Below are 26,996 nucleotides of genomic sequence, written 5' to 3'. Positions count from 1 at the left end.
TTGGTCGTCTCTTACTTGGAAAGTTGAAATCTTCGATTTAGGAGCTAGAAGGGACTTTTGAGGGAGACTGAGTAGACTTCAGCTTGTATATCAACTAATTGGAAACGCCTGCCTAGACTGCTGCAGAAAAACTTGTAAACAGTGATGTGGTTGAAGAGTAGCCTCTACCACAGGCATGAGAGAGGTAAGAGCATATGTGCCACCCATTTGCCACCCTTGACCTAACGTAACCCCCACCCTTTACAGAGGAACAACCTGAATCTCAGAAAGGTTAAGTGACTTCCTCATGGCTACTGTTACCGGTGGTTCCCCGAAAATAAGACCTAGCCAGACAATCAGCTCTAATGGGTCTTTTGGAGCAAAAATTAATATAAGACTAGGTACTTTATCATATAATATAATATTATATTATACTATACTATATTACATTACTTTACATTACATTACATTACATTATATTATGTTATATTAAAAATTACATTACATTATATTATATTAAAGACCCAGTTTTATAGTAAAATAAGAACAGGTCTTATATTAATTTTTGCTCCAAAAGATGCATTAGAACTGATTGTCCAGCTAGGACTTACTTTCCAGGAAACACGGTAGTTAGTGGCACAGCTGGGAGCAGACCCTAGGTCTGTTGGCTTCCGAGTCTTCCTTCTTTCTGCCACTAGAGTCTCCTCAAGAAGAAAATTCCCATCTCCCTGCTTCACTACATGCTGCAGAGTCATGTCTCTCTTTCCTTGAGCGGCTGTCACAGGTTCCCAGACTACTTGGCCTGTGAGTCTGCTCAGTTCTTGGCAACTCGTCCTTACAGCCATAGAAAAGACTAGACTCGTCTTCTGTCATCACTTAATCATTTCACATGACCCTCTATTTACCATTGCATCTGACTCTAGACAAGGTCATAGGAGAGAAAGTTCCTACTTCCAACCAGTTTGACCAGCTCTGTCATTGTCTTTACTACATTGATAAAGGTTGGGAGTGACTTTTTCTTATGTAAAGTGAATTCTTAGTTCTGGGTGCTTCTGTATGAGGAGGAAAGTGTCAATATAAGAAACATCCAAACCTGTAGAGAATTTTATGAGTTTATTTGAACCAAACTGACGACAGTTGCCGGGAAGCAAAATCTCAACAAATTGAGAAAATGCTCTGGAGAATGGCAGTTTTGCAGCTTCTTTACACAGTAGAATTAAAGGAGGAGACATGAAATCCATTGGTGGGAGATTTAGGGGGCGGGAGAAAGCACAGTAGGGAAATCTCTGGGATTGAATAAAAAGTAAAACGGAGAGATACATACTTCTTTTACATTGGGTACGGGATAGTTAATAATTAACATTTACAGGACGTAGAGATGGTATTCAAAGAACAAGGTAACAATGAGGGGTTCTGTGGTCTCCTGCTCTGGTGATGTGGGTGTGCCCTAAAGAGTCTGGAAAAGGAGATTATGCTGACATTTCAAAGATATGTTATCTTAGATGCAAAAAGAAAATAGACAGGCTCACTTAAGGTAAAAAGTGATCTTTGTCCAGGAAGCTAGAGACCAAGCATGTGACTACCCACCATGACCTGCTTTTACTTATGGAATTTCTACAAGTCATACCATCCTGTGTGGTGACTTCTGGTCTCTGAGTTTGTAGGGCCACCATGCTGGCCTCCCCTGAGCTTTTCTATGTGCGCCCTCTTTTGTCCACAAAAGCCTACAGGTGAGAGGGGCCAGATATCCCTGCATTTCTAGGGTAATGGGGATCTCACTCTTTACCACCAGTGAGTATTGAAGAGGAAAAAAGGGAAACTTTTTAGATATGCTTTCTAGATCTGCTTCCTTTTAGCCAGGATTTTTCTCAAGATCATCTCATCCTTGTTCCTAAGCCCAACTTTTCCCTCCTGCTAGTGCTAAGAGAACACTTTAGTGGAGCTTCTGAGAATCCTCACTTGGAGTTTTGCTGCATCTATAATCTGCACATTCACCAGTTCTGGCTTTTGGTTCCCTGCCCTTTCCAGGTGTTAATCGAAAAATAAAAAGCAAAAATGAGAAGCAATAAGCATTTATTTGGGATCCAAAAGAATTGCAATTCGGAAGAACAAATTCAGGCAGTGTCGTGAAAGGGACGTAGCAGTCTCACACACGTTTGTGTCTTTCAACAATGTCAGACTTTATTAGAATAAAGTCTGGATCTAGTCCTACTGACTCCATTTACTACAGTTATTAACCAAGGCTCTGGCCAGAGTATAGCCTCCAATAGTAAAGGTAGAACCGTTTCACGCAAGAGCGTCACAAAGGTTTATTGTAAGCAATAGGGTTAGGCAAGGCGAGCACAGTCATATGAAAGAAGTATGAAAAAGAGAGAGAATCTGGTGTTCAGCCAGAGTCCCTATGGCGCTGGGGTCTGTAGCGTTGGGCGTCAGGCCTGGCTGGTGAGTCCAGGAGGCAGGACTTCACGTGCTCCATCTGGGAGGAGTGCAGGTGCAGCTGTCAGCTCATTAGTTGCAGCCTGATTGATGAGCTGTCAGAGAGCTCTGATTTTATGCTCAAGACTGGGTGCGGTGCACCCAGCTGCACTCCGATAAAGTTCATCTGCAGTCCTATAAAGCCGTCCAGATGGTCACACTCCACCTGCATCTGGAGTTATCTGGTTAGGGCATTCACTAGGTAGGACTTTCACGTGATGCTCTGGCATGGCTGTCACTTTGTGACTGACATAGCTATCAAAATTATTAGAGTCCATTTTGTGTTCATAATTAATGCTCTATACAGGCAGAAACCCAAATAGTGTTTTCCCTTTACAGGAGAGGGGCTCAGGGTTTATAAGTCCCACATATATGGGGAAAAGGGAGGAAGATGAGGTATATTGTACTAAAGAAGAGTTTACTGGTGCTAAATGAGGTAGGGTTAGATTTGTACTTCATGGATTGGTTTGAGATTTGGCTAGAACTGTATTTCATTGATTGGTAAGTGATCAACAAAGTCCAATTTCATCAGTCCTTCCCAACAGGATATTCTCATTTTCACTGGCTTCTTGGAGTGATTGTGGTTTGGTCCAGTTTGGAAAATAAAAATAAGACATGCAGGGCAGTTCCTCTGAAATGGTTATTCCAGATCTATTTTAATATTGCTCCACTCGTGTTATCTTTCACACCATCCCACGGGACCACTGGGAGACTCCATCTGGGAAATACCGTGATAGGTGACAAAGGATGGTCCAGGTGTAAACTTGCACAGCCAGGGAGACAGTGGGGAGGGAAAGTGCTCTGAATAAGAGGAGACTAGGAGAGGAAAGATGGAGTCCTGTCTTGGAGGGGTCAGGCCAGTCAAGGAGAGAAACACTCATCTGGAGAAAAATCAGGGGTCTCTGTTCTGTGGGGAGACTATTGCTACCCCACAAATAAAGCAGGACTAACCCCTCCCAGGAGACTAATACAGGCAGATTAATCTTAAAATGGAGGTAATAACATGAGAAGATGGGTATCTTCTTGAAGGCAGAAATGGCCATATCCAGTGAACTGACTGACGGTTACTGTTGGTGTTACACTGACACAATGACCATTGGTTGACATGAGCTTTCTAACTGTGAAACGAAAGCCTGCTCTTAATCTCCACTCTTGCCTTCGTAGACTGATTCAGACCTCACAGAGCAAGTGGGCACACTAGGAACTCTGAATCTATTCACCCAGGGCAGAAAGCACCTCAATATTGCTTCTGGGAATTGATCATGAATGTGGGATAGCCCTCCACATGCATGATTCAATGATTCATAATGGAGGTCCTACATACAAGATATGTCTTCTCAGCACAATGGTCAACCACTCCCCTTTGCCTACAAAAGAAATGCTGAATGTCTGTGCCTAGCAATTAATGACTATTTGAACAATGAATGACTATTCTTCGCAAAACTGTCATGGCCGTCAAAAACAAGGAAAATTTGAGAAACTATCATAGTCAAGAGGAGCCTAAGGACACATGACAACTAAATGCAATGTGTGGTATCCTGGATGGAACCCTGGAACAGAAATAGGACGTTAGTGAAAACTGAGGAAATATGAATAAAGTATGGATTGTGATTGATAACAATAATAAAAAAATAAATAAAACAACCAAAACACCCCCCTACCTTACTCTGTCCTTGGTAGTGAACACTCCGGGACTCCCTCATGGTGAGCTCCTTTGATTAAAACAGAAGCTGAAACACAGCGTTAGTGGAATTCCAGACACTGACCAGCAGCCTGCACTGAGATCGTGCCTAATGTTAATTTAACAACTGTTGTTCATTAACTGTCTCTAGAGGATCCTATAAACCACAACCACAGAAGGGAGAAGAGAATATTTCTGTATTTGTCGTAAAAAATGGGGCCATAGGCTGTTATATTGCTCAATAGTTTCCTTCCTAGATTTGTATGACAAATTTTCCTCCCTTGGGTATTTTTGTGATAAATGAGGGAAAATTTTGAGTTTTAATTCAACCAATTCTGGTTTTAAATCTTAGGTCTGCCCTTTACTAGTTTTGTAATTTGGGCAAGTTTCTCTCTGAACCTTAGCTTCTTCATCTATAAACTGACAATAATAAGTGTCTTGCAACAACATGGGTTCTTCACATCTCAAATTCAGTAGCATCATTTCCTTAGGAAGTCATCCCTGACCCCTCACATTTACTCAAACTCCTTGCTAACAGAGTCTCATAATATGTCTTGGCAATCCCACATCTATATATACTTTGGCAAAAATTTTATACATGTGCACACAGAAAAATGTACAAAGATATATATTGTAACACTACATGTTAGAGTGAAAATTTGGAACCATCCCAAATATCCATCAACAGAAGACTGATAAATAAATGGTGGTTTATTAATACAAAGGAAACAAACTAACACATCAGTAAAAATAAAGGAACAAGAAATACACATTCTGATGAGTCTTAAAAACACTGTTGAGTGAACAAAAATAGCAAGTTGCAGAATGATTTATACCATATGATAGTATTTATGTAAATTTATTTTAACATTGCACACAGAAACACTCTATTTTGTTTATAAAATATATATATATGATGTAAAAGCGTAAAAGTAGTACTGGATACACTCCAAACTTTTGCCTGACCAACTGGTTACAATTGTCCATAAATCTGAAATATCCATGATCCCCTCCTTGGGTTTGATTAATTTGCTAGAGCAGCTCACAGAACTCAGGGAAACATTTACTTAAGCTTACCAGTTTTATACCCATAAAAGATGTGACAAAGGCGACAGATGTACAGACAGATGAAGAGATAGATAGGGCGAGGTCTGGGAGGATCTGGAGCATTAGGAACTTCTGTCCTGGTGGAGCTGGGGTCCATCACCTTCCTGGTATGTGGATGTGTTCACCACCTGAAAGCTCTCTGAACCCCATACTATTGGGATTTTATGGAGGCTTCCTCATGTAGGCAAGATCAATTATTAACTCCATTTCTAGCCCCTCTCCCCTTTTCGGAGAACGGAGGGTGGGGTTTGAGGCTGAAAATTCCAAGCTTCTAGTCATGGGTTGGTCTTTCTGGTGACCATCTCCCATCCAGGAGCCATCCAGGTGCCCACCCAGAGTCACCTCAGAACAAAGGATGTTCCCAGAGCTCTTATCACTTAGGAATTTACAAGGCTTCCAGGAGCTTTGTGCCAGGAATGGGGGGTGATGGGAGACAGAAACCAATATATATTTTATTTTATCTCACAGGGATCTAGTCCTATATTTTTCTAAAAGCTCCTAGGTGAATTTAATATGAAACCAGCGTTGAGAGCTGCTAGGACATTTGCTGAATTTGTTTCTAAGCTCTGCCTACTTTTGGACCATTCTATCAAGTCTGTCAGGTTATTTAAGCTGATTTAGGGATACAGCTAAATGAACTTCTGACTTATCTTTACTTTACTCTCCCACAATACAAAATAGCATGTAGAGAAAAGCAAACCTGGGAGAGTCTCCATCTCAGTGTAATCCATTTATTTAAAACTAACACCTGCTAAGAGTTTGGGCTTAAGAGATTGTCCCAACATTACCCTCATTCTTACTCCATCCTTGAGTGATGACAAAGTGATTACAATGTTGGAGGAGGGAGGAGTGGGAGAGGGGAGGTGAGGATTAGACATTGTTCTAAGTCTCTAAACGATAGCACTCATATTTTTGTTTTTAATTTTTTGTTGCAAAATATTTGCAGTGGTTTTAAGGTCACAGAAAAAAATGAAATGAAACATATACCTCACATTTAATTTTGCTATTTTTAAGTTATATTTCACGTTCTCTAATGTTTCTCACTATCCAAAATGTCTGTAGCACATATTTCTTCAATGCACGAGTTCCTTTAAATGTGTAAATAACAACAATGTAATTGAGCTGTTTGATTGAAAAAAATTCAGTCTTTTACTAGGTTATTTTCTCAAATAATCTCTGGACATGTCCAGTTAAGGCTTATGTGGTACATAGATCCCTTCTGATTACCACTCAGGTCAACCCATGCCATCTGAAAACCCCTTTTTCCTGCAGATGCTGCTACTTTTTTACACTGGTTCACGCCAAACATGAACACAGATCCTTCCCATCATTCCCCACGGGCTTTACTTTAAGACTCAGAAACTATAAAGTGCAAATGCAGTACATCTTAAAGTTGAATACTATTTGAGAGCAGCTCTAAATTGGAGAACTCAAGTCCTACTATAGCGTGCTGCATACTGGGTACCAACATTCTCAGGTGCCAAGTTGCTATGGCCTGTTTCTCTTCCCAACTGGAGGGCCCTTGAATATCCATCATGCTTGGAATCCAGGCTCCTGAAATCTGAAATGTTGTATGTCATCCTTTGTTTTTAAGACATGACATTAATGTGTGGCGTAAACAAATGTGAGCCCAATAGCCCATCTATTAAAGGAATAGTCTGGTTTGGAAAGAATCATTCTTTCCAAGCACTGGTTTTTGACAAAGGAATAGCACTGGTAATTGACATACTTGTAACTACTTCAATATGTGGCCTTTCCAATATGCATTGTCTTTGGCTGCTACTCAAAGACTGTAACTCTACAGAGCACTTTGACTTATGTTGGCCTTCTAACTCTATAGTATGGTTATTGGCCAGAGGTTGACAAAGAAACTGAAACTCCCTCTGTGAAAGTGACCTATGAAGGGGAACAGAGTATGTCATCCCAAAATATGCCCCTTTGGCATAAGGATTATTTTGAGCTGATTATTTTCAGGAACGGCAGACACAGGAGAAGCTCTGAAAACAGAGTGGAAGTTACCCTTTTATAAGGGAAGTTTACATTAGACAGGAGGCCTGTACCAGGAAGAAAGGCTTTACCAGAGATCACTTCTTCTGGGAGACTTGTCTCCATGGCAGGGCAAACTTTGTTTACCATACATTTATTCTTCTCTCCTTCCTGTGATTGCCTTCCTTCCCTTTGAAGCCCTAGACCCCTATCCTTTTCCTCAGCTCAGGATGGCATATAAGGCTCAATCCTCTGGCCACCTTTTGAGTCCCATATCTTTATGGGGCTCCCGTATATACATACATAATTAAAATAGTTTTCTATTAATCTGTCTTTTTTATTATAGGGGTTCTCAGCCAAGAACCTAGAAGAATAGAGGAAAAATTATTTTTCCTACCCTACACCTAGAGCCAAAATAGTGCTCCTTGGAATACTGGCATAGGCAGGTCTAGATCTCTCCAGGCTGGCAATAGTGTGAAAGAGATCTCAAACAGTCATACTCACACTCATTAGAATGCAGGAGAAAGTGGTTTTATTGCTATGAATACAGTGCAACAAAGATTGATAGGAGTTCCAAGGTTAAAAATATGGAGGTCTGGACCCTTGTTTGCCCTCTTCCCTATTGCTTTCCTTTGAAATACACAGAGCTCAAAAGCAGAAAAGAATCCTATTTCTTTTTGTCCCAACTCTGGTCTTGAATCCTTGGCACGCTAATCCTTCCAACACTTTCCCTTTTTCTTCTATGGGAATCAGGGAAATCAACAAAAGAAAAGGCAGAAGAGATCATAATAGAACCTGTATCAAGTGAGAGGAAAAGTGACGGAAACTTTAAACAATCTTATCTAAGTGTACAGGAACCAGCTGATAGGGAGGGTCGCTCTTTTGAGGGGGGTCACAGGCAATAATGAAGAACTTGTATTGGACAGCACCGTTGTAGCGGCAGTCAGGATACTTCCCTGCAGTGAGATTGCAGTTGGTCATGCTAACAGGCTTTGGACTCTGGTGGCAATTGTTCCAGCCATTCTTGCAAAGCATCTTGGGCAACTCACAGGTAGCAGCCACGCTCTTGAAGGAGTCATGCAGAAAGGTGTTTTGAGGCTTACAGTGCTGAGTATAATTATTAACAACACGCATTGCCTCATTACATTGGAGAGGGTTTGGCTGTATATGCTGAATTTCAAACCAACGAGCCTTGGTAAGATTCTCAGGCAAAGCCCAAAGTGGACACATTGGCCCCCACAATCCCAGCAGCAATAGGAGGACAGGAAAGCCGTCCAGGAGATCTAACACCATCTTTTCTGTGTAGGAAGAGGAAAGATAATGGTAGTAGTAGAAGCAATAAGAACAAAATTATTATTAATAAACACTTAGATTTTTATTGTGCCTTTTAAGATTTCATAGCTCTTTTGTTTTCTAACCATCTTCTTTCCCACTTGAGTCTCACAATTTTATGATGAACCTGAAGCCCAGTGAAGAGCAATATAAGGTAAGAAGACCTTTCTTCTGGTTGGCAGATCCCATTCTTCTCTCTCTCCTGCGTTTGATGGCCTCCATGTCAGAAACTTTGTCTCATCCATCTCTCTTCCCTCCTGAAATATTTACCCTCCATCTATTTGACCTGGACCTCCCAGCCATCTTCACCGCCCTAGTTTCCCCAGCCCTGAGGCTTCTCCTCTTACCAGGTCTCCACACCGGGGCTCCCACTGAGAACAGAAGCAGTAGTTAGGTGCAGGCTCAGAGGCTTTCGTAGGCTGCTCCTCTCCCAGGCATGCCAGAACTGCCTGCTTGCGACAAGGGAAGAGTTCTGAGCCCGTAGGAAAGAGAAACCGAGGGAAGACGAACTTTTTGTGCACAGTGTGGATGAGATGCTCAGACCTTCAAACTCGCTGATTACAATAGTATCGCTCTCACTGAAGACACAGGAAGAGATATTTAAAGAAACAGTATGACTCAAAACTCACAGTTTTGAGGAACTGATCACTTCCTGATCTGGGTTTGTTACCGGAAAGTGGTCTGTTCTCGGCGCGGTGTCCAGGTTCTTGGCGTCTTGAGCAAAGAATTGAACGAGACACAGAAATAAAGTGATGAAAGAATAGTTTATTAGAAGAGATAGTACACTCCAAAGAAATAGCGGACCTGAGCAGCAGAGAGTGGCTAAGGAGGAAAAATACACTCCAAAGGGTTTGGAGTGGTCCCCCGAGCAAAGGCAAGGCTCAAAAGGCTCAAAGGGCCCAAACTGTCAAGAACTTGGAGTTTTTATCCTTTTTTTTCTTTAGAATGGGCTGTTCCTTTTCAGGCATGGGACCACTTGATTGACAAGAGGCTATTACCTCATCTTTTTAGACAGTGCATGTTCCTTCCCAGAATTCAGTCTGTTATAATGATATTGATGAGTTTTTCCAGGCATATGTATGATATTATAATGATGGTATAATGAAGCCCAGGTGAAATGAAGGTTGCTCTGGCCTTTGCACCCATTTGTTTCTCATAGAGGTAGATAATTACAATGAAAAGGGGAAGTTTCAGGTGGAGAGGGGAGGTCTTTTGGGTGGTTGCATTCTGTGTAGGAATGCAGAGACCTGATGCCTATCTCTAACTGCCTGCCTTGTTTTCCCCTTGAGAGACATGATCCCCATAAAATCTCTATGGGAAGTGGAGAGACAGAAGGTCTTTTCTTCTGTATCTGCTTCCTACTGGACAGGGGCTGTCGTGCGGGGTATCAGGCAGGGTCTCAGCTCCCGCTCCCTACACAAGAAAGCAGGACACAGTGAGGCCAAAAAGGAACACCCACGGAGCCATAGGTAGGGAGTAGGAGTCATCTCACTACAGTCTCGCTGGAGGCTGGATTCACACGACGTGTGACCTGCTCTTTGCTTTTCTGCCAACTGACTGACTCCCCTCGCTAGCTGCAATCCGCCGTACTAACTGCAATCCGCTCTTGCTAGCTCAGCCACCATCTTCTTGCTAGCCCCCATTTTCTGCTAGCCTAGCCACAGCAGTTATATTAGTGGCCAATGGCTCACTGGTTACAGCTGACGGCCAACTAGCCACAGCTGATGGCCATCCAATCACAGTTGACGACCATTTACTACCTGAGCCAGCACCTTTCCACATGAGGCCGAGAGCCTGGAAACTGCACTCCTGGCTCTGTCCCCACAGGGGCGTAGAGCTGTCGCTACCTATTGGGGGATGCACAGAATTCTCGCCCTAGCTGATCTTAGATGAGAAGAAGGGATCCTGAGATCTGCCTGGAAGACCGTGTTGGCTTCTTTGGTTGTGACTGGCAATCTTTCTGCTGTATCCTCTGTATCCCCAAGGCCCCCAAATGAGGAAAAATAGATTTTAATTAATAAATCCGTTAGCTCTATAAAGTCTGGCCATTCAATCAGTCATTCAGTTGTTGTCCAGGAGTTAGGCCACGAACGGGTAGGAGAGAACATTAGGCTTCAATGATTACAATCAACAAGTACGAATCACAAGTTTTAGGGTAATTATCTAAAGCAGGGGTAGGAGCTAAAAACCTGGGGGAAAGGAAACTTAGGAAGGAAACTTAAAATTTCTGTAGGAAAGAATACTTAAAAGTTTTTCAGTGGTGAGGGGCTACTCGTTGGCCCATATCAGTTTGAGTGCTTCCTTCCTGAGCTGAAGTTTCAGTTATTTAAAGCTCTATGATTTCAGTTCCTTAAGAGAAAATATACCAGCTAAATCTGATATAACAGCTACCACATACTTGGTAATGTTGTGAGTTCTAACAACAGACTTGGATGAATTATTCATTCATGTGTACATTTATTGGACAAGATAGTGGGCTACTCAGATTCGGGAGCTCATGATCTAATGAAAGAAATAATCAGGTAAATAGACAAATACATTATATTTAATAAATATAAATAGCACTTACGGCTGTGATGGAGAAAACTGCAGGGAACTGTGAGAAGATAGTAGAGAGGGGGATTATTGGAGGGCACAACACCTGAATTGAGTTTTGAGGATAATTAGAAGTTAGGTGAAGAGCATGGTAAGGGCATCCAAAAGAGGAAACCGTGTGTGAACAAGACCCATACACATGAAGGACAAGGGAAAATTTCGAGAGGGGGGGAGGGGGGAGAAAGCGGAAGAAAGGGGAAAGAAAAACAAATAAACAAACAAACAAATAAATAAATGCAGTTTAAACCTCTATCAGAAACATAATCTTAATCAACCAGTATGGAATTTTCAAATCAAGCACCTGTAAGGTAATCTGTTGAGTAAGCCCTCTCCATCCCCCATAGAAAAAAAGGCATTCTACATAATAAAAATCCTTCCCCTTCTTTTCCCCCAAAGAAAAGATGTTCCAGCCCCCAAATAATCCTTTCTTTTCTTTCATTAATAGCTCTTTTGCCCCACCCTGCTTCCTATAAAACTTTCCAAGTTGTACAACTCCTCAGAGCACCCTTCTAGTTGCTATACAGGATGCTTCTTGATTTGCTTAATGAATTGCTTATGAATTGCTTAATAAACCCAATTAGAACTTCAAGTTTATTCAGTTGAATTTTGTTTTTTATCAGATGGGAGGGATCGCTATGAACTGGAGCCTACAGGCTTCTCGATGGCCATGGAACTAAACTGGGATGTAAACATAGGACAGACTTTCACCAAGCAGCAACAAGTAAGAAAGAAGTTTCAATGGCAGTGGCTGGAATATGTATGGTATGTTCCTGTGAGATGGGATACTCCTTTGGACTTGGGCCCAGGGTGGAAGGAATGCTGGATGGTCAGAAAGAATGCCGAATATGCTGACCACAAGAGTGTCACTACCTTATCACCTCCTACACAAAAATGCAGAAGTTGCTGATTATTATCTCACTTCCAACCATTTACTCCCTTGCAGATGCTGGAACCACAGTTCTGCATGTGCGGTTGGTCAAGGTCAAGTTATATGACCTTCCTGGGGTGTTGATAATGAGAGTCTGCCATATTGCCCCCACAGCACAGGTGGTATGGAAGAGCCGCCTCACTGTAGAAACTTTAAATCTCCTTTTCCTTAGTGTCTTAGCTCCATTGCTCTTGGTTATAATCATTTTTCAAATCAGTTTCTTAATCATAAACAATAGATTGTTTTTAACCTGAATCATAGAAATCTCCTACCCCCTGCTTTAGATAATTACCCTAAAGCTTGTGATTTATGCTTGTTGACTATAGTTATTTTAGCACAGCGTTCTTTCCAGGCCTAGCTCCTGGGTGAGCAACAACTGAATAACTGGTTAAACCAGAAGAAAGTCCAGGCTCCATGAAGCTGAATAAAGTTTTCATCACACAGTCACCCTGCATCAGTGGCTTTGAGTCCTGCTTCTTGGGCCACTTGGGCCACTAATTTTATTAACTAAAATCTATCTCTCTTCATCTAGGGGCCTTTAGGATACAAGTGATGTCCCACCAAGACTTCTAGTACATCCTGACCACAGAGGTCAACATGGTCCTCCAGGCGGATCTCGAGATCCTTTCCCCTCATCTAAGATCAGATAGGATGAGAGTCCCGTGAATCCCTAATAGGCAGGGACAATAGTCACATTCAGTAGGACAGGAAGCAGATACAGAAGAGATCTCCTGTCCCTCAACTTCCCATAGCGACTTATGGGGATCATGTTTCTCAAGGGGGACATAAGGCAGGCAGTTAGAGACAGGAATTGGGTCTCTGAGATGCCTGGATACATCAGGTAACGTTCCTACACGTCCAACATTGTCTACGGGAAATGACTGCCCAAAAGACCTCTCCTCTCCGCCAAAACTTGTCCTTGTTTACCATAACCATTAGTCATTGTCAATCACAGGTACCAATCAAGTTGCCCCACACCTAGAGAGGAGTAGCCCATTCTAGAAGAGAAGGAAATAAAAACTCCAAGGCCTCACCAGTCAGCGCCTTTTGAACCACTCTTTTGCGCTGGCTGCTTCTATCTCTTTGGAATGTACTTTACTTCTAATAAACTGCTCTTTCATCACTGTATTTCTGTGTCTCGTTCAATTCTTTGCTCAAGGTGCCAAGGCCTTGGACACCACACCAAGAAGGGTCTGTTCTCCAGTAACATAGGCACAAACATAGTTACCAAGCAACGTAGCCCATAAAGAAAACCTGCCTTTACACGGGAGCCTGCTTTGTCCCCCGCTTATAAAAGCAGCCAAGCAGAGCCATGCCCCCAGGTCAGTTCCTAGGACCGTCCCCTCCGCTGTGCTGCCTCCCTTGTCTTCGAGCACATGCTTAATAAATTCTGGGGTTTCCTCTCGATTTCTAACTTGGAAAACCCAAGAACCCAAATGCCGGTAACATCTGGAACTGTAAGTGGCTAGGTATGACTGCTGTTAAGAGAAAAGTGAAGTGAATGATAGGAGATGAGGCTAGAGAGGTGGGAAGAAGTCAGAATACGGAGGAGATTATGTGCTGTGCTAAAGAAAGGTGATATGCCTTATAGTATAGGCACTTAATTTACATAGTAGATCCCAAAATTTGGATGGCATAATTATGCTGGTGATTTTGAGGATCACAAAAGTTGCAGATAGAATTTATCCATTGAAGTTTTTGGTTGCAAGCAACCCAAACTGTTACGGATTCCAGGACCGGAAAGAACCCAAGTGGCACTCAGAGAGTTAGGAAGGTCAGCTTTATTACACCGGCGGGCTCAGCGGGATCTTTCCCAAAATACTGAGCCCCTAACAAGGTTTTGAGCAGGTTTTTATGGGTTGGGGACTTCCTGGAGTCGGGAAGGGGTAGGTGTCTTTGGTGATTGGCTCGGGGTGTGGCTTGGAGGGGGTTATGCAGAAGTGGGCTGGGGCTTAGGCTGGGGATTTCTCTCTGCTCAGGCCACCATTTTAGGTCAGTTACACGTGGCAGGGAACCATTTTAGGTCAGTTTCTCCGTCATGTCCCCCCTGTTGATGATCGTAAGTAGTAACAACTTGGAGATCATCATATTGGCTAAGAGTATGATAACGCCATAGGGCAAGGATCTGGGCTGTAGCCCGACGGGTGACAGAGGTCTCTATGAAACGTATGACAGCGTTAACTATGCATGGCCCGATGGTAACAAGGAGGAGGATCGTGAGGAGTGGGCCAGCTAGGGGTAGGAGTCAAGAGACCAGCAAATGCTAGAAATAGTAGGAGTCCAATGACAGCAAAAATGGAGGCTGGGCAGACGACGGCGAGGCTCACCCAGGTTTTCTTGAGGGTCAGATGGAGTGGATGGGCCGGGTCAAGCTGGGCGATCCAGGCGACGTCCTCTGGCTGGGCTCTTTTAACCCGAGTGTGATGGATCCACAGAGCGATGCCTGAAACTTTCAGAGCGGAGAGAGTAACAAGCATGACAGCGTGAGGGCCTGTCCGCCGGGGTCGGAGGGGCTCGCGCTTCCAATCTTTGACCCAGACTTGATCTCCCGGGGTAAAGGGGTGTACCGGGCCCCGAGAGACTCATATAAGGGCCGGGCTATTGCCTAAAAGCCAGGAATCCAGATCCGGCAGAAGCTGGTGGCCCCGAGGAACTCACAGAGCACTCCCCAGTTGGTGGGCCGAGGGAGGGAAGTGATGACTTTCTTCTGCTCGGTGCTGAGGGCCCGCTGTTCTTTGGAGATGACAAAGCCCAAGTATTGTACTTGTTCTCTGCAGAGCTGGGTTTTCTTTCAGGAGACTCTATACCCCGTCTCGGCTAAGTGGGACAAGAGTGTCTGTGTCACGGTTTGGCATTCGGTTTCAGTGGCACAGGCTAAAAGCAGATCATCCACATATTGCAATAGAGTGCAGCGGTATTCTTCTCGAGGGAAGGTGGCTAAATCTGAGGCTAGCGCTTCCCCAAAGAGGGTTGGGGAGTTTTTGAAGCCTTGTGGGAGCCAAGTCCATGTCAGCTGGAGTTGCCAGCTGGTATCAGGTTCAGTCCATTTGAAGGCGAACAGTGATTGGCTCTGGGGCACCAACCAAATGCAGAAGAATGCATCTTTCAGGTCCAGGCAGGTGAACCATCTGGCCTCCAGGGGCAGCTGACTGAGGAGAATATACGGATTTGGGACTACGGGGTGTAGGGAGACTGTGGCTTGGTTTACCGCTCTTAAATCTTGTCCTGGCTGGAATTCTCCATTAAGCTTCCTTACTGGCAGGAGGGGCGTATTCCATGGCGACTGACACTCTACGAGTATCCCTGCTGCTCTGGGACGGGCAAGGTGGTTTTGAATCCCTGCCTGAGCTTCCCTGGAGATGGGATATGGGCGTAGCCGTTGGGGTTGAGCTCCGGGTCTCAGTTCCACCAAAACTGGGGCCTTATGTTTTGCTAGCCCAGGTGGGTTATCTTCAGCCCAAATCTCCAGAAAATCGGCCTTGTAGGCTTCTGGGTTCTTTTCTACACTGCCGGTCCCATAGAGCCTCCATTCTTCTTCCCTCGGGGTGGTGATAGACAGAATAAGACCTTCTGACGGGGGCTGAAGTGACATGGTGGCTTGACCTGATGGTTTGAAGGAGATTTGCGCCCCTAACTTGGTAAGGAGGTTACGTCCCAGGAGTGGAATTGGGTAGTCTGGTAAGTAGAGGAACTCGTGTGACATGGTGTGTCCTCCTAATTTACAAGTCCGAGCCTGGCAGAATGGTCGGCACTTAGCTTGATCACCAGTGGCTCCCATTATGGTGATGCTGTGGTCCCCGATCGGTGCCACCAGCGTGGTGACTATCGAGTGTTCTGCTCTGGTATCTACCGTAAGTCACTGTGTGGCCCCCTACATCTAAGTCAAATGTGGTCTCGTTGGGGCCGAGTTCGAAGGAGCCCGGTCCTCTTCAGTCTGACTCGATTCCTGCTAATCCTTTGAAGTCAGGCTCCGGGCTGGTTGGGTTGGGACCACAGGGAGGCCGAGGCTGGAAGTGGCGGGCCGTGCCAGCCATTGGCTGTGGTGTGTAGGGAGGTGGTTGTGGCTCTTCGTTGGGGTCTCCCTGGTAAATGGTCTTAGTCATGTCTTTCTGGGCTCGGCCTTGTGGGTTCCATGCAACAAGGACTCACCCAAGGAGGAAGGGTTTGGACTATTTCCAACCATGAGTCAATGTAAGGGAACTGGTCTGGATGTCCTGGGGTCCCGGTGACAACTATGTAGACTCGGCAAATCATGGGAGGTCAAGAGTGCCTTCTGGGGGCCATCCCACGTCAAAACTTGGCCACTCCAATTCACATAAAGTGCGGAGATGTCCGGGGGTCATTTTGACCCCATAGTCGCCTCCGAAACCTTTCCTGAAATTCTTCAACATACAGCCTAGAACCATGGGCTTCCTGTGACTCCCTCCCATGATGTTCAGTGTCGTGTAGACAAGGGAAGGGTCTTAATCAGGTGGCCGCCTGGCCGTGTCCCTCACGGGAACTTTGGGTACATCTTGGCTAAGGTGTGCCCGTATAAGCTCTTGGCCTGGTCGCACTCCGAGAGTGCGAATCTCCGTTATGCCGCACGACGCTACCACGGAATGCAGTTTGGGGCTCACTCGGGCTCCGTAGCGACAGGCTGTGGATCCACACAGAATCCCGTTTGGGACCAGGCACACACACATATGCATTCAGGGAGGAAAGACACCCTCCCCCAGAACGGCCCTAACAAGAGTTTGAAGTGGGACTCAGCGGGAGGTGATCAGGGTCCCCCTCTGCCCTTAGGCAGGCCTAACTGGGTCCAGGCCCCGGGGTCTTACCGTGTCCGATGTCCTGGTTGACGGTCAGTCCCTTCTCTCTACTGGGGGTCCGGCTGGGAGTCGCAGGCCAGAGCCAGTGGGAGGTCGCCCGTCCCCTGCCTGCCGAAATCAGCAGGGCGCGCCTAGCCCTGTCTCGGCTCTCCCGCCACCCTACGGCCAGCTCTTGCCCAAACCGGTGGCTCAAGGGGCCAGCACGGTTGGGTTTCCCAGTCAGGAAACCAAGAATGTTATGGATACCAGGACCGGAAAGAACCCAAGCCGCACTCAGAGAGTTAGGAGAGTCAGCTTTATTACGCCGGCGGGCTCAGTGGGATCCTTCCCAAAAGACTGAGCCTCTAGCAAGGTTTTGAGCAGGTTTTTATGGGTTGGGGACTTCCTGGAGTCGGGAAGGGGTAGGTGTCTTCTGGTGATTGGCTTGCAGGGGGTTATGCGGACGTGGGCTGGGGCTTAGGCTGGGGACTTCTCTCTTTGCTCGGGCCACCATTTTAGGTCAGTTACACGTGGCAGGGAACCATTTTAGGTCAGTTTCTCCATCAAAACCAATTTGAGCTAACTTAAGGGGAAATTTTTCAAATGGTGGTGGGGACTTATTGGAAGAATCTGGGAGAGATTACAACATGTAAAACTATAGCAGAATGATTGATCTTTGGAAATAGCTGGAACCCAAGAAATTTAGGTGAGCTGGAGATCAGGGCCTAATGAGCATGAATCCCCTTCATTTTTTTTTCTTTTTTTTAATCCTTTCATCACTACTTGAGATTCAGACCCTGAGGCGGGCGGAATCTATTTCTTCTTTCCTTCTAGAGTCTTAGCTAGGGCGTCTGTAACAAAAGGCAGGTTAACAAGAGAAAAAGAAACTGAAGTTATTAGAATGAATACTTCATATTTACATGCGAGAAACTCAGGAATGAGTAATTCAAAGAGATGGCTAGAACTTGGGCTTACATACCATCTATACCTAAAACAAAATATGAGTGAGGCAACTTATTGAAAGGTGGAAAAGCATAGTAAACTAGGATAAGATTTGTTATGCAGATGTAACACTTTACCTTCTCTATTAATAAGAGTTTCTTGTGACTTAAAGTCATCTTTTTCTTCCTGGTCCAGGGAGGGAAACACCCTTACAAATAAAGATTTCCTTTGTAACTGTAAATTTGCACTACAAAAGTGTCAATGTGAGAAACATGTGAACCTGTAGAAAGTTTTTATAAGAGTTTATTTGAGCCAAAATGATGACATATGCCAGAGAGAAAGATCTCAAATGCTCTACAGAATAACAGTTTTGCAGCTTCTTTTGTGCATCTGAAATTAAGGAGGGAAAGTAAGGAAGATTATACAAAGGTTGGAGAAAACAAGGCTTGGATTATAAAATAGTTAACAAGATTATGTGCTCTTTTGAGGGTGGTTACAATTTATTTCAAAGATATGTTAGTTAACCTAGATGCACAAGAACAATGGGCAGGGCTTGCTTAAGGCAAAGGTAAACCTTTGACTAAAGAAGTTGTATGCCTGGGGCGTGACTACCCACCATAACCTTCCCAGTTAGGAATTTAGGATCAGATCACCCTGGGACGTTACTTTCTGTAGAAACCTCCCCCCTCCCCCTTTTTTTAATCCACAAAAGGGTAATTTATACTCTGCTTTCGGAGTTTCTCCTTGTTCTGCTGTTTCTCAAAATAATCCTTAAGTCAGAGAGGCATACTTTAAGGTGGTGATATAGGGATCTGACGAGCCCCCAAATGATATAGGATGCTGGTGTCTGGTGCTTGGAGATCTTGGTATAATGTACCCGAAGAATGAGAACGTGGACTCGAAAGGAGAGGTAGAGGAACAAAGATTTTTACTAAAGCCAAAGTACAGCTCTCTTGCGAGAGGAGGCACTCGAAATTGGGATGCCGGCTGGCTAAAGCAAAAGGCTCTCATTTTATACTTTCTCTGGCATGCTGGGGGAAGGGAGTTGGCGCCTTCTCATGGATTTTGTCTATCAGATTCCCTCTGTTTGTCCAGCCTAAAGGGATTTACGAAATGACCCGTTTATCCCCAGAGTGCAATTGCATTGTTGCCCTGGAGCAAATGAGTCATTTCAGGACCTGGAGTTCCAAGATACGGCTGCCTTTGTTTATTCTACCAGGGACTTCTCTTTACCTAACAACATGCTAGCTGGAGTGTCAGTGGTATATTCCGGTCTCCTACAAGAGAAGGTCCAGTCAGCTTAGCTTAGCTCTCATGGCCATCATTTGGCTCAGTAGAGGAGGCTGGCAAAACCTTGATGGACAGCCTCACCAATATTGCACATGGAAAGGGAAAGGATAATTCCCTAAGGGAAGTGAAGATGCTGCTATTCAAATGTGGGGAAGTGGATATGAGAAAGTCCAAGCAACAATACAAGGTTATTTATACTAAATGCATTTAAATACATTTTCCTCATACTGTTTTGAACCACCATCTTTTAACCCTTTAATAAAAGCAAATTTTAAAGAGTTTTGTTGTTGTTGTTGTTTTATTTTTTTTCCCCATAGGTATTTGTGAAAATTTACTGCAGGAGACCATAATAGACCACCCTAAAATATGACTGTAGGAGATCAAAACATGTCACCTCAAAATATGCCACTACATTTTGAAGCAGCATTTATCAAGTGAAAGATACAATCGGTATTCTCCATATGTAAATTGATCATTGGGGAGGAACTGGTTTAACACCAATGTCTTAAGAGTTTGGTTGGTACTGGTCATCATCTCTCAGGTGTCTGCTCATCCCCAGGTACACTAAAAAATTGCAAAGTTGAGGAGCTGCCCTTGGAACCTGATGACGAAGTTAGATTTATTGGCTACTCATTGAGGCCTGAGTTATAGGAAGGTGTGAAGTCACTTAATTGAACATGTTGATACCATGGCCTTTTCTCTAATTGTTTCAAGGCTGGAGTCATTCAACAGTGCAGGAGACTGAACACAGGTACTGTACTTCATATTTGGTATTTCTCCTCTCCATACCTGCCCGAGGCAAAATTATATAAAGTGAATATTTCTCTTACTCTGTATCTGTCTCCCCCCATTTAGCAAACAGAATTCTAATGGACTCTACTTGTGTCCTCAACATTTTCTCCTCCATTACTTCCTCTTTTTTCCAACAGAATTTAAGTCTTAAGCCCCATTCTTCAAAAGAGGTACATTTTAAAGTCCTCCAACCCTACTCTATTTCTCTCCCAAGTAAAAGTGATTATTATCAGAGAAACTCAGTTGTGCTAATATCTTTTACGTAACATATTATTCCTCAGGAAACATAATGCCTTAACCCATCTAAAATGCATTAGCCTCCTGTGGTCACACAACAGCCTAGACGTCTGTCCCCCATGCCTTTCCCTAGGAAAGGAAGGATTTGTGGAACTGTGCCTCTCTGGGATTGAGTTTGTTACACCTTGTGTCTCTCGGCCTGGTCTTCAGATGAAGGGTTTGCAGTCAAAGACAGGTAAGATTTCTCATGGGAGAAACCACCTCAGCCAGATGGGACCCCGTTGAGACCCCGATGAGCTGTATGAAGATTGATGGGAAGAGGCTTTGTCACTCCTTCTCCCTGCTTGAGAAAAGCTGCTGCTGACTCTTGCCTCTCCCTCTCACCTAAGTGTGAGAGAGGATCATTAGAGCGATAAGATCAAGCTCTTTCTGCTCAGCTCAAGGTGTTGTTTTACCTCGAGAGACTTTCCCCACCCCAGGGAGGTACATACCACACCTTAGTTATCATGGGACTGGATGCCTCGGCTGTTTTGGGACAAATAATTGGATTTTGAGATCATTCTTTCTATGTGGTGTAAGAGTTTCACAGACCTTGCCTTAAATCCTTAAATCCTTAAATCATGTGACTTCTTTGTCTAAAATCAATAAATACCGACAGTTGGCCCGATTCGGGCCGGTCTCTGATATTGCGGGTCCCCTGGTCCTCTGTAATTTAACTGTATTAAGTCTCTGTTTCTTTATTATACCTTAACCCAAAGCCTCCCCTTCTCGTTTCCCTTCAGCCTTTGTTGCGCAGGATGCAACAGCCTCCTTAGAAACATTCTTAACAAATGAGTCCAGGAGGGATCTCTGTTATTCTGTGGCTAGTGGAGAAGGTCCTTTATAATTCTGGGAACTTACAGCTTTCATACAGATGACAGCCTACTGTACTTTCACATTAGAAATCTCTATCTCTGGAGCAAGGGAGAGATGATTAATGGGTACTCATAATGTTGGTTTTACCAAAGTCAAAATTAAAGTACCAAGCTAAACGACGGGAAAGGAAGAAAAATGTTGACTGAGCACCTACTATGAGGCAGGACCATGCTACATGTTTTATACCCAATCAGCTCTGCCAACGCCCCCCAATCTGGGTGGAACTCGCATGTCAACACAATCAATGCCTAGGTAACAGCTATTCCCCAGCTTAGCACATAAACATTTACACTCTCATCAGACATAAGCATATTACACACATATAGCACACACCTTAAACCTACACATGGCACAAACTACATCTAAGCATAATCTGTATCATACAGACCTCTAACACTTATACCAATCACGCAGCACATACTCTACACGTATAACATAAATGTCACACATATTGGAATAATATAATTCATTTAGGGAAGGGAAAATCATTCAGCATTGATAGGCGTAAGGAGTCAATATCAGGAAAATTTCTGACATAGTCAAAAAGAGATGCCCTATGAGCTGAATCTTAAAAAAAAAAAAAAAAAGTAGGAATAAATCTGGTAAACAAGGACAGAAGGATATTCCAGGCAGAGACCCAACAAGAAACAAAGTGATACATAACTCTAGTTGGGAAACATTGACACATAAATGCAAAGTGGGGAGTAGCAATGGCTATTGATGTAGGCAGGGGCCAACACTTGGGAAACACTAAACACTCTACTAAAACCTGGTGGTGTAGGCAGACTTTCTAGTTGCTGATAACCTCTAATAACCGGATGTCCTCTATGCTATCAACAAACCCATTCATGCCACAATGGAATTCAATGTAACTGTAGCTCCTGTGCTCTTTGTAGCTCTTTTTGTTATTCCCCAGGTAGCACTTGAGTATTTTGAAGGGAAACTGGGCCCACATATACACATTCCTGTAGCGATCCCTCCAGTTCCTAAAGCATATATGCTCGATTCTGTGCCATAAGGTATAGATGAAGATGTGATAGTTCTTGTCTTTTGGAGCTTCTCTTTCCCTCATGAGATCATCGCATCTGTACTCACTGAATTCCAAGCTTGAGCTCAGGTGGTGCTGTTTCATGAAGTCCCTCCAGGAAAGGTTCTGGCTTTGGAAAAGGAGCCCACATAGGGTGAGCAGCAGGACCAAGAGAAGGCCTATGACCTTTAGAGAGGATGACATCTCAGTCACCAGGGCCACCTGTGGGTCCACAGGGAAGAGAGAGGAAAGCATTATTGCACCATTGTCCTAGGAGCTGAGTTCCATCTTAAAATTCCTTTCCCTGCCAATGTAGACACTTGGGCCTAGTTTTACCATTTGGTTCCCAGACTAGAAGATAAGTCTCATTAAACAATAAAATTTATAAGAATTGAAAATATGCTAGAGCCCAAGCGAGACAAGTGCAAAATTGTAAAATATAGATAAAGTTTATTATGAGAATTCCAAACATCTCCAGTCTGCCCTCTCTTCTACCCATACCAAGGAACCAATCACCCTCCAGCAAGCTCTGTTTTACAGTCCCTATCAGTTCTCAGAAAAGCCTGTGTCCATGTTCCGAAAGAGAATGGCATTTTAACGGTATCCGTGAAGTAGAAAGAGTTGTCACTTTTTAAGAGAATGTAGAAGATGAGTAAAGACTTGGGAGATATTTCCTAAGCAGAAAGACTTTGGTTCCCTGAAATCCTAGGCTGCAATTAAACGGACTCTGCCAATGGTACTTATCTAATCTTGACTTCCTTAAACATTTCCCCGAAGCCTGTTTGAAACATGTCTCTTCTGACTACCCACTTTCCTTCTGAGAAATCATTTCCCTAATCACCATCATGATAAATGATCTTGATTTGTCATTAAGAATACCATTATAAAGTGTCACTGGGAATGACGTTGTATGGTAGTTCAGCTCTTCGTCTTCTTAAGGGAAAGAATCCAGTCAAGAGACAGTTTTTTTGTGCAGCATAGGATAGCAAGAAGTTTATTAGTACAAGAAAGCACACTCCGAGACATGGGGTGGTCAGACCCAAGAGAGGGAAGCAGTCTCACCTTACAAGGTATAAAGGTTATTGCTATGAGTAGAATTGCCTCCCCCATCCCTTCTCTTATCTTTTGCCCAATGAGCTGCCTAGCTCTCCCTTCTCTGGCATTTAGCAATGCATTGGTTTGATTCAGAAGTATGTGGAAGCCTGGAATTCTGCTGGGCAGCTATTATACAAAGGTTCTTCAAATCCATCTTAATAACACCTCCAGTTCATCCTCTATGTCCAGGGAGGGGGCAAGAGGTAGATGAGGGCTCTAGACAGCCAGGTGCCAAAGAAGGGCACGAAATCTCCAAATCTCTTTGTTCCCAGTTGATCTGTTGACCCCCACGGATCTGAGTTCAGCCCTGAGGCTCCTGCAAATCTTTCATAAACAGTCATTGTTCTGTACTCACTTCCCACCTCTTCAGGAGAGGTCCCTTCTGACAAGGGCCTATTCTACAAAATACTCAAGCAAAATAGCCAAGCCTCAAGCAGAATTTCTCTAGTTAATTAACGTACCTATAGCAGAAGCTACTTAGCCTAAGTCAGAGGTAGGGAAACAGCATTTCACTGTTACAAGGTTAGAGATTCTGTAGGGCCAGGTATACTCCTCAAGGTAACAGAAGACAGAGCTGGTTTAAAGGGAAGACCTTTTCAAACATCTTATACAAGGAGTCTTAACTCAAGTAGGAGTTGCAGCAAGGGGTTTTCTAAGCGGGCTAAGTCTCTCCTCCTGCTCATTTCTATTTACCTACCCTATCAAAAGGAACTCGTTTTGACATATTTTTCTAATCAATCAAGGTACCAAGATTGAAACTGCCCTCACAGGACCTACACTTGTCAAAATCAAGATGTTTGAAAAGGTCTTCCCTTTAAACCAGCTCTCTGTCTTCTGTTACCTTGAGGAGTATACCCGGCCCTACAGAATCTCTAACCTTGTAACAGAGTGAAATGCTGTTTCCCTACCGATGACTTAGGCTAAGTAGCTTCTGCTATAGGTACGTTAATTAACTAGAAGAATTCTGCTTGAGTCTTGGGTATTTTGCTTGAGTATTTTGTAGAATAGGCCCTTGTCAGAAGGGGCCTCTCCTGAAGAGGTGGGAAGGGAGTACAGAACAATGACTGTTTATCAAAGATTTGCAGGAGCCTCAGGGCTGAACTCAAATCCGTGGGGGTCAACAGATCAACTGGGAACAAAGAGATTTGGAGATTTCGTGCCCTTCTTTGGCACCTGGCTGTCTAGAGCCCTCAAGAGGTAGCTCTTGCCCCCTCCCTGGTTATAGAGGATGAACTGGAGGTGCTATTAAGATGGATTTGAAGAACCACTGAGAGCTCCCATGTTATCTAACAGTACCTTCTCGAATAACAAACCTTTCTTTATCCAAATTGATCTATTGAATATTGGCATTTTGAAGTGTAGGCCACATGAACCTTGAACAGGTAACAACTTGATTCTCACCTCTCTCAGCATTGGTGCTCTCAAATGGGCCTAATAATAGCTCCCTCAGACCTGTGAGAGTCAAATGAGATTCGTATGGAGAGCATGTCTGAGAGTATCAAGTGCTTTATCAGGCACAGAACAAGGGGTAGGCACTTTATCTTTTGTGGCACCTTATCCCTAGCTCAGATGGTCTAAACAGGATAAGAAGACCAGGATTCAAGCTGCTTCAATGTATTATGCTTTGAAAGATTAGGGAAGAAGTGGTGTGAGGTGGGGGGGGGGCGGTATCAGTGAGATTAATGCTGAGTTCAATTCAGGTCTTTGCTTCTTACAAGTTGGATCAGTTTCCATTCTTAACCCTTTTGCTGCAATGGTTGGATACATCCAAATGAATATTTCCATCCACTGACTGAGGATGGAAACTTCCAGAAAGGAAATTTAGGAAAGCAGATGTACATTTTTCTATAGTTTTGCGTTTTTCAAGAATGAATAACAATAGGAAATTTTTATACATAAAAATAATGTCATTTATATACAAAGCAGCTCAAATTGTTATTATTAATGCATAAAATAAGTCAAAATATCAACTTCTTGTTTTTTTTGTGTGAATTTCTGACACATTTTATAAAAAGAACTTGAAATCAATTAATGCAGCAAAAGAGTTAACTGTAATCTAGAAATTCAATCATGCCCCTTCCAGTGTTCCTGGGCCTTTTCCCACAAGTGCCCTCAGCACAAACCCTTCTAATTCTGACTGACTCTATTCAGATCTAGTACTCACGTCACTGGTCGTAGCGGCGATCAGTAGTACGTGGATCTGAAGAGTAGAGGGTCTGTGTTCTTCCCCTTTTCATAGAGCCAAGAAGTCTGCTGCAGTGAAGAAAAGGAATAGATGTGGGAGGTACAGCACTCCCACATGGTGGTTGGGGAGAGGGGACAGGCTTACTGTGTGAACCTGTTTTTGTATCTTTTCATCTAGAATATTTGGGTCCACTCTGAGAATAGCCTGGAGCAGAGGTGTCAGATTTCAAAGACTGACTTTTGGGGAAGTCATAATGCATAAAATAAGTAAGGCCCTGGGAACAGGTGTTGAAGAATAAAATCCCACCAAGTAAGTTGGAAAATCTAATTGTCTTTATTAAGCAATTCATGAATCAGGCAATATGCCATCTAGCAACTAGAAGGGTGCTCCTATGAGTTGTACAAAATGGAAGGTTTTTATAGGCAGAAAAAGGGTGGGACTAAGTTCAAAGAGTTTATAATTTCAAGCCAAGACACCTTCTTTTAGGGGAAGGGAAAGGGTCTTATCAGGTAGATTACCTCATTAGTGTTGATCAGGAAATTCCAGACTGGTTGAATATTCCACTTCTAGAAGAAGTTGAAACTGCAGTTCCATTAATTATTAAGTTTTATTTTGGTGTTGTGGCTTAGCAAAAGTGACTCAGATTTTACTTATGATTTTTCGTATTTAGGATTTTTTGACTTTATGATGGTGCGAAAGCGATCTGCATTCAGTAGAAACTGGTGTGGCTAATTTATGATGTTCAATAGTGTTAAAAAAAGAAATAGCTGTCAAAAATGGAGTCACTTTTGGTGACCATGTGAGGTGATAGATATGATAATTAGTTTGATTGTAGTGATTATTTTACAATGCATATCTATGCTAAATCAGGTTGTACATTTTAAATATAAACTATGTATATGTATATAAAAGACCCGGTATTTTTTGTATTATATATTATATTATACTTATACTAAAATAAGACGGGGTCTTATGTTAATTTTTGCTCCAAAAGATGCAGTGGAGCTGATTGTCCGGCTAGGTCTTATTTTCGGGGAAACACAATATATGCTGTAATTCAAATATTTTCAGTTTAGTCCTTTCACACACACAGACACACACACACACGCACACACACACACACTCACAAACATACTTTCCTTCTTTAGCTGCTAGCATCTCTGTTGCCAATTTATTTCTAAATATTCAAAAGGAGAAGGGAGGGCTGTGAGAATTGTCTTTGAGAGGAATCGTTCCCTCTGGAGTAAATGAGACAAAGGCTTTTGTGTTGCAGTCATCAATCTGATAGGCTTTAGTCTTGGACCAGAGTTGATGAGGATATTAAGGTGTATGTGTTACCGTAGGTAGGAAGAATAGTGCCACGAGGGAAAGGGGAGAAAAAGAAGGGGGAGGCAATGTCAGCAGCTAAGGAGAAAGTACTACTACAATCTGGCCAGAATTGGATTTCAGTGGCTGAGAGAGAATCGAGGACGCCATCTTACCACTTTGCATCTTACCATTTTAGTGGATTATAATAGATTATAAGGCTATTACCATGGCACCCAAAAAATATCTGCACCACCTGTGTCACCACGACACTTCCAAGAGAGCCAATAAGGACAAAAACGCTCCCTTCCTTGTTAGGTAGAAGTTAGAAAATG

The 26,996-nt window shown here is 43.4% G+C and overlaps 2 protein-coding genes across 2 annotated transcripts; both read right to left on the bottom strand.

The window, feature by feature from the left end:
* Window positions 1-7,099: 7,099 nt before the first annotated feature.
* RNASE6 (ribonuclease A family member k6) lies at window positions 7,100-9,156 on the bottom strand. Its single transcript, XM_033107025.1, has 2 exons — window positions 8,908-9,156; window positions 7,100-8,526 (listed from the first exon to the last, which is right to left on the bottom strand). Exon 2 carries the CDS (start codon window positions 8,519-8,521, stop codon window positions 8,057-8,059), a length of 465 nt encoding a protein of 154 aa, XP_032962916.1. The 5' UTR covers window positions 8,522-8,526; window positions 8,908-9,156; the 3' UTR covers window positions 7,100-8,056.
* A 12,372-nt stretch (window positions 9,157-21,528) lies between these two features.
* EDDM3B (epididymal protein 3B) lies at window positions 21,529-25,535 on the bottom strand. The gene is made up of 2 exons (XM_033108800.1): window positions 25,336-25,535; window positions 21,529-22,298 (listed from the first exon to the last, which is right to left on the bottom strand). The coding sequence occupies exon 2, from the start codon at window positions 22,278-22,280 to the stop codon at window positions 21,840-21,842; it is 441 nt and encodes a 146-aa protein (XP_032964691.1). The 5' UTR covers window positions 22,281-22,298; window positions 25,336-25,535; the 3' UTR covers window positions 21,529-21,839.
* Between the last annotated feature and the right edge of the window lie 1,461 nt (window positions 25,536-26,996).

This window comes from Rhinolophus ferrumequinum, chromosome 6 (assembly GCF_004115265.2).
Source record: "Rhinolophus ferrumequinum isolate MPI-CBG mRhiFer1 chromosome 6, mRhiFer1_v1.p, whole genome shotgun sequence".
Classification (NCBI taxonomy): domain Eukaryota; kingdom Metazoa; phylum Chordata; class Mammalia; order Chiroptera; family Rhinolophidae; genus Rhinolophus; species Rhinolophus ferrumequinum.
This window is presented reverse-complemented; position numbering and strand designations above follow the sequence as displayed.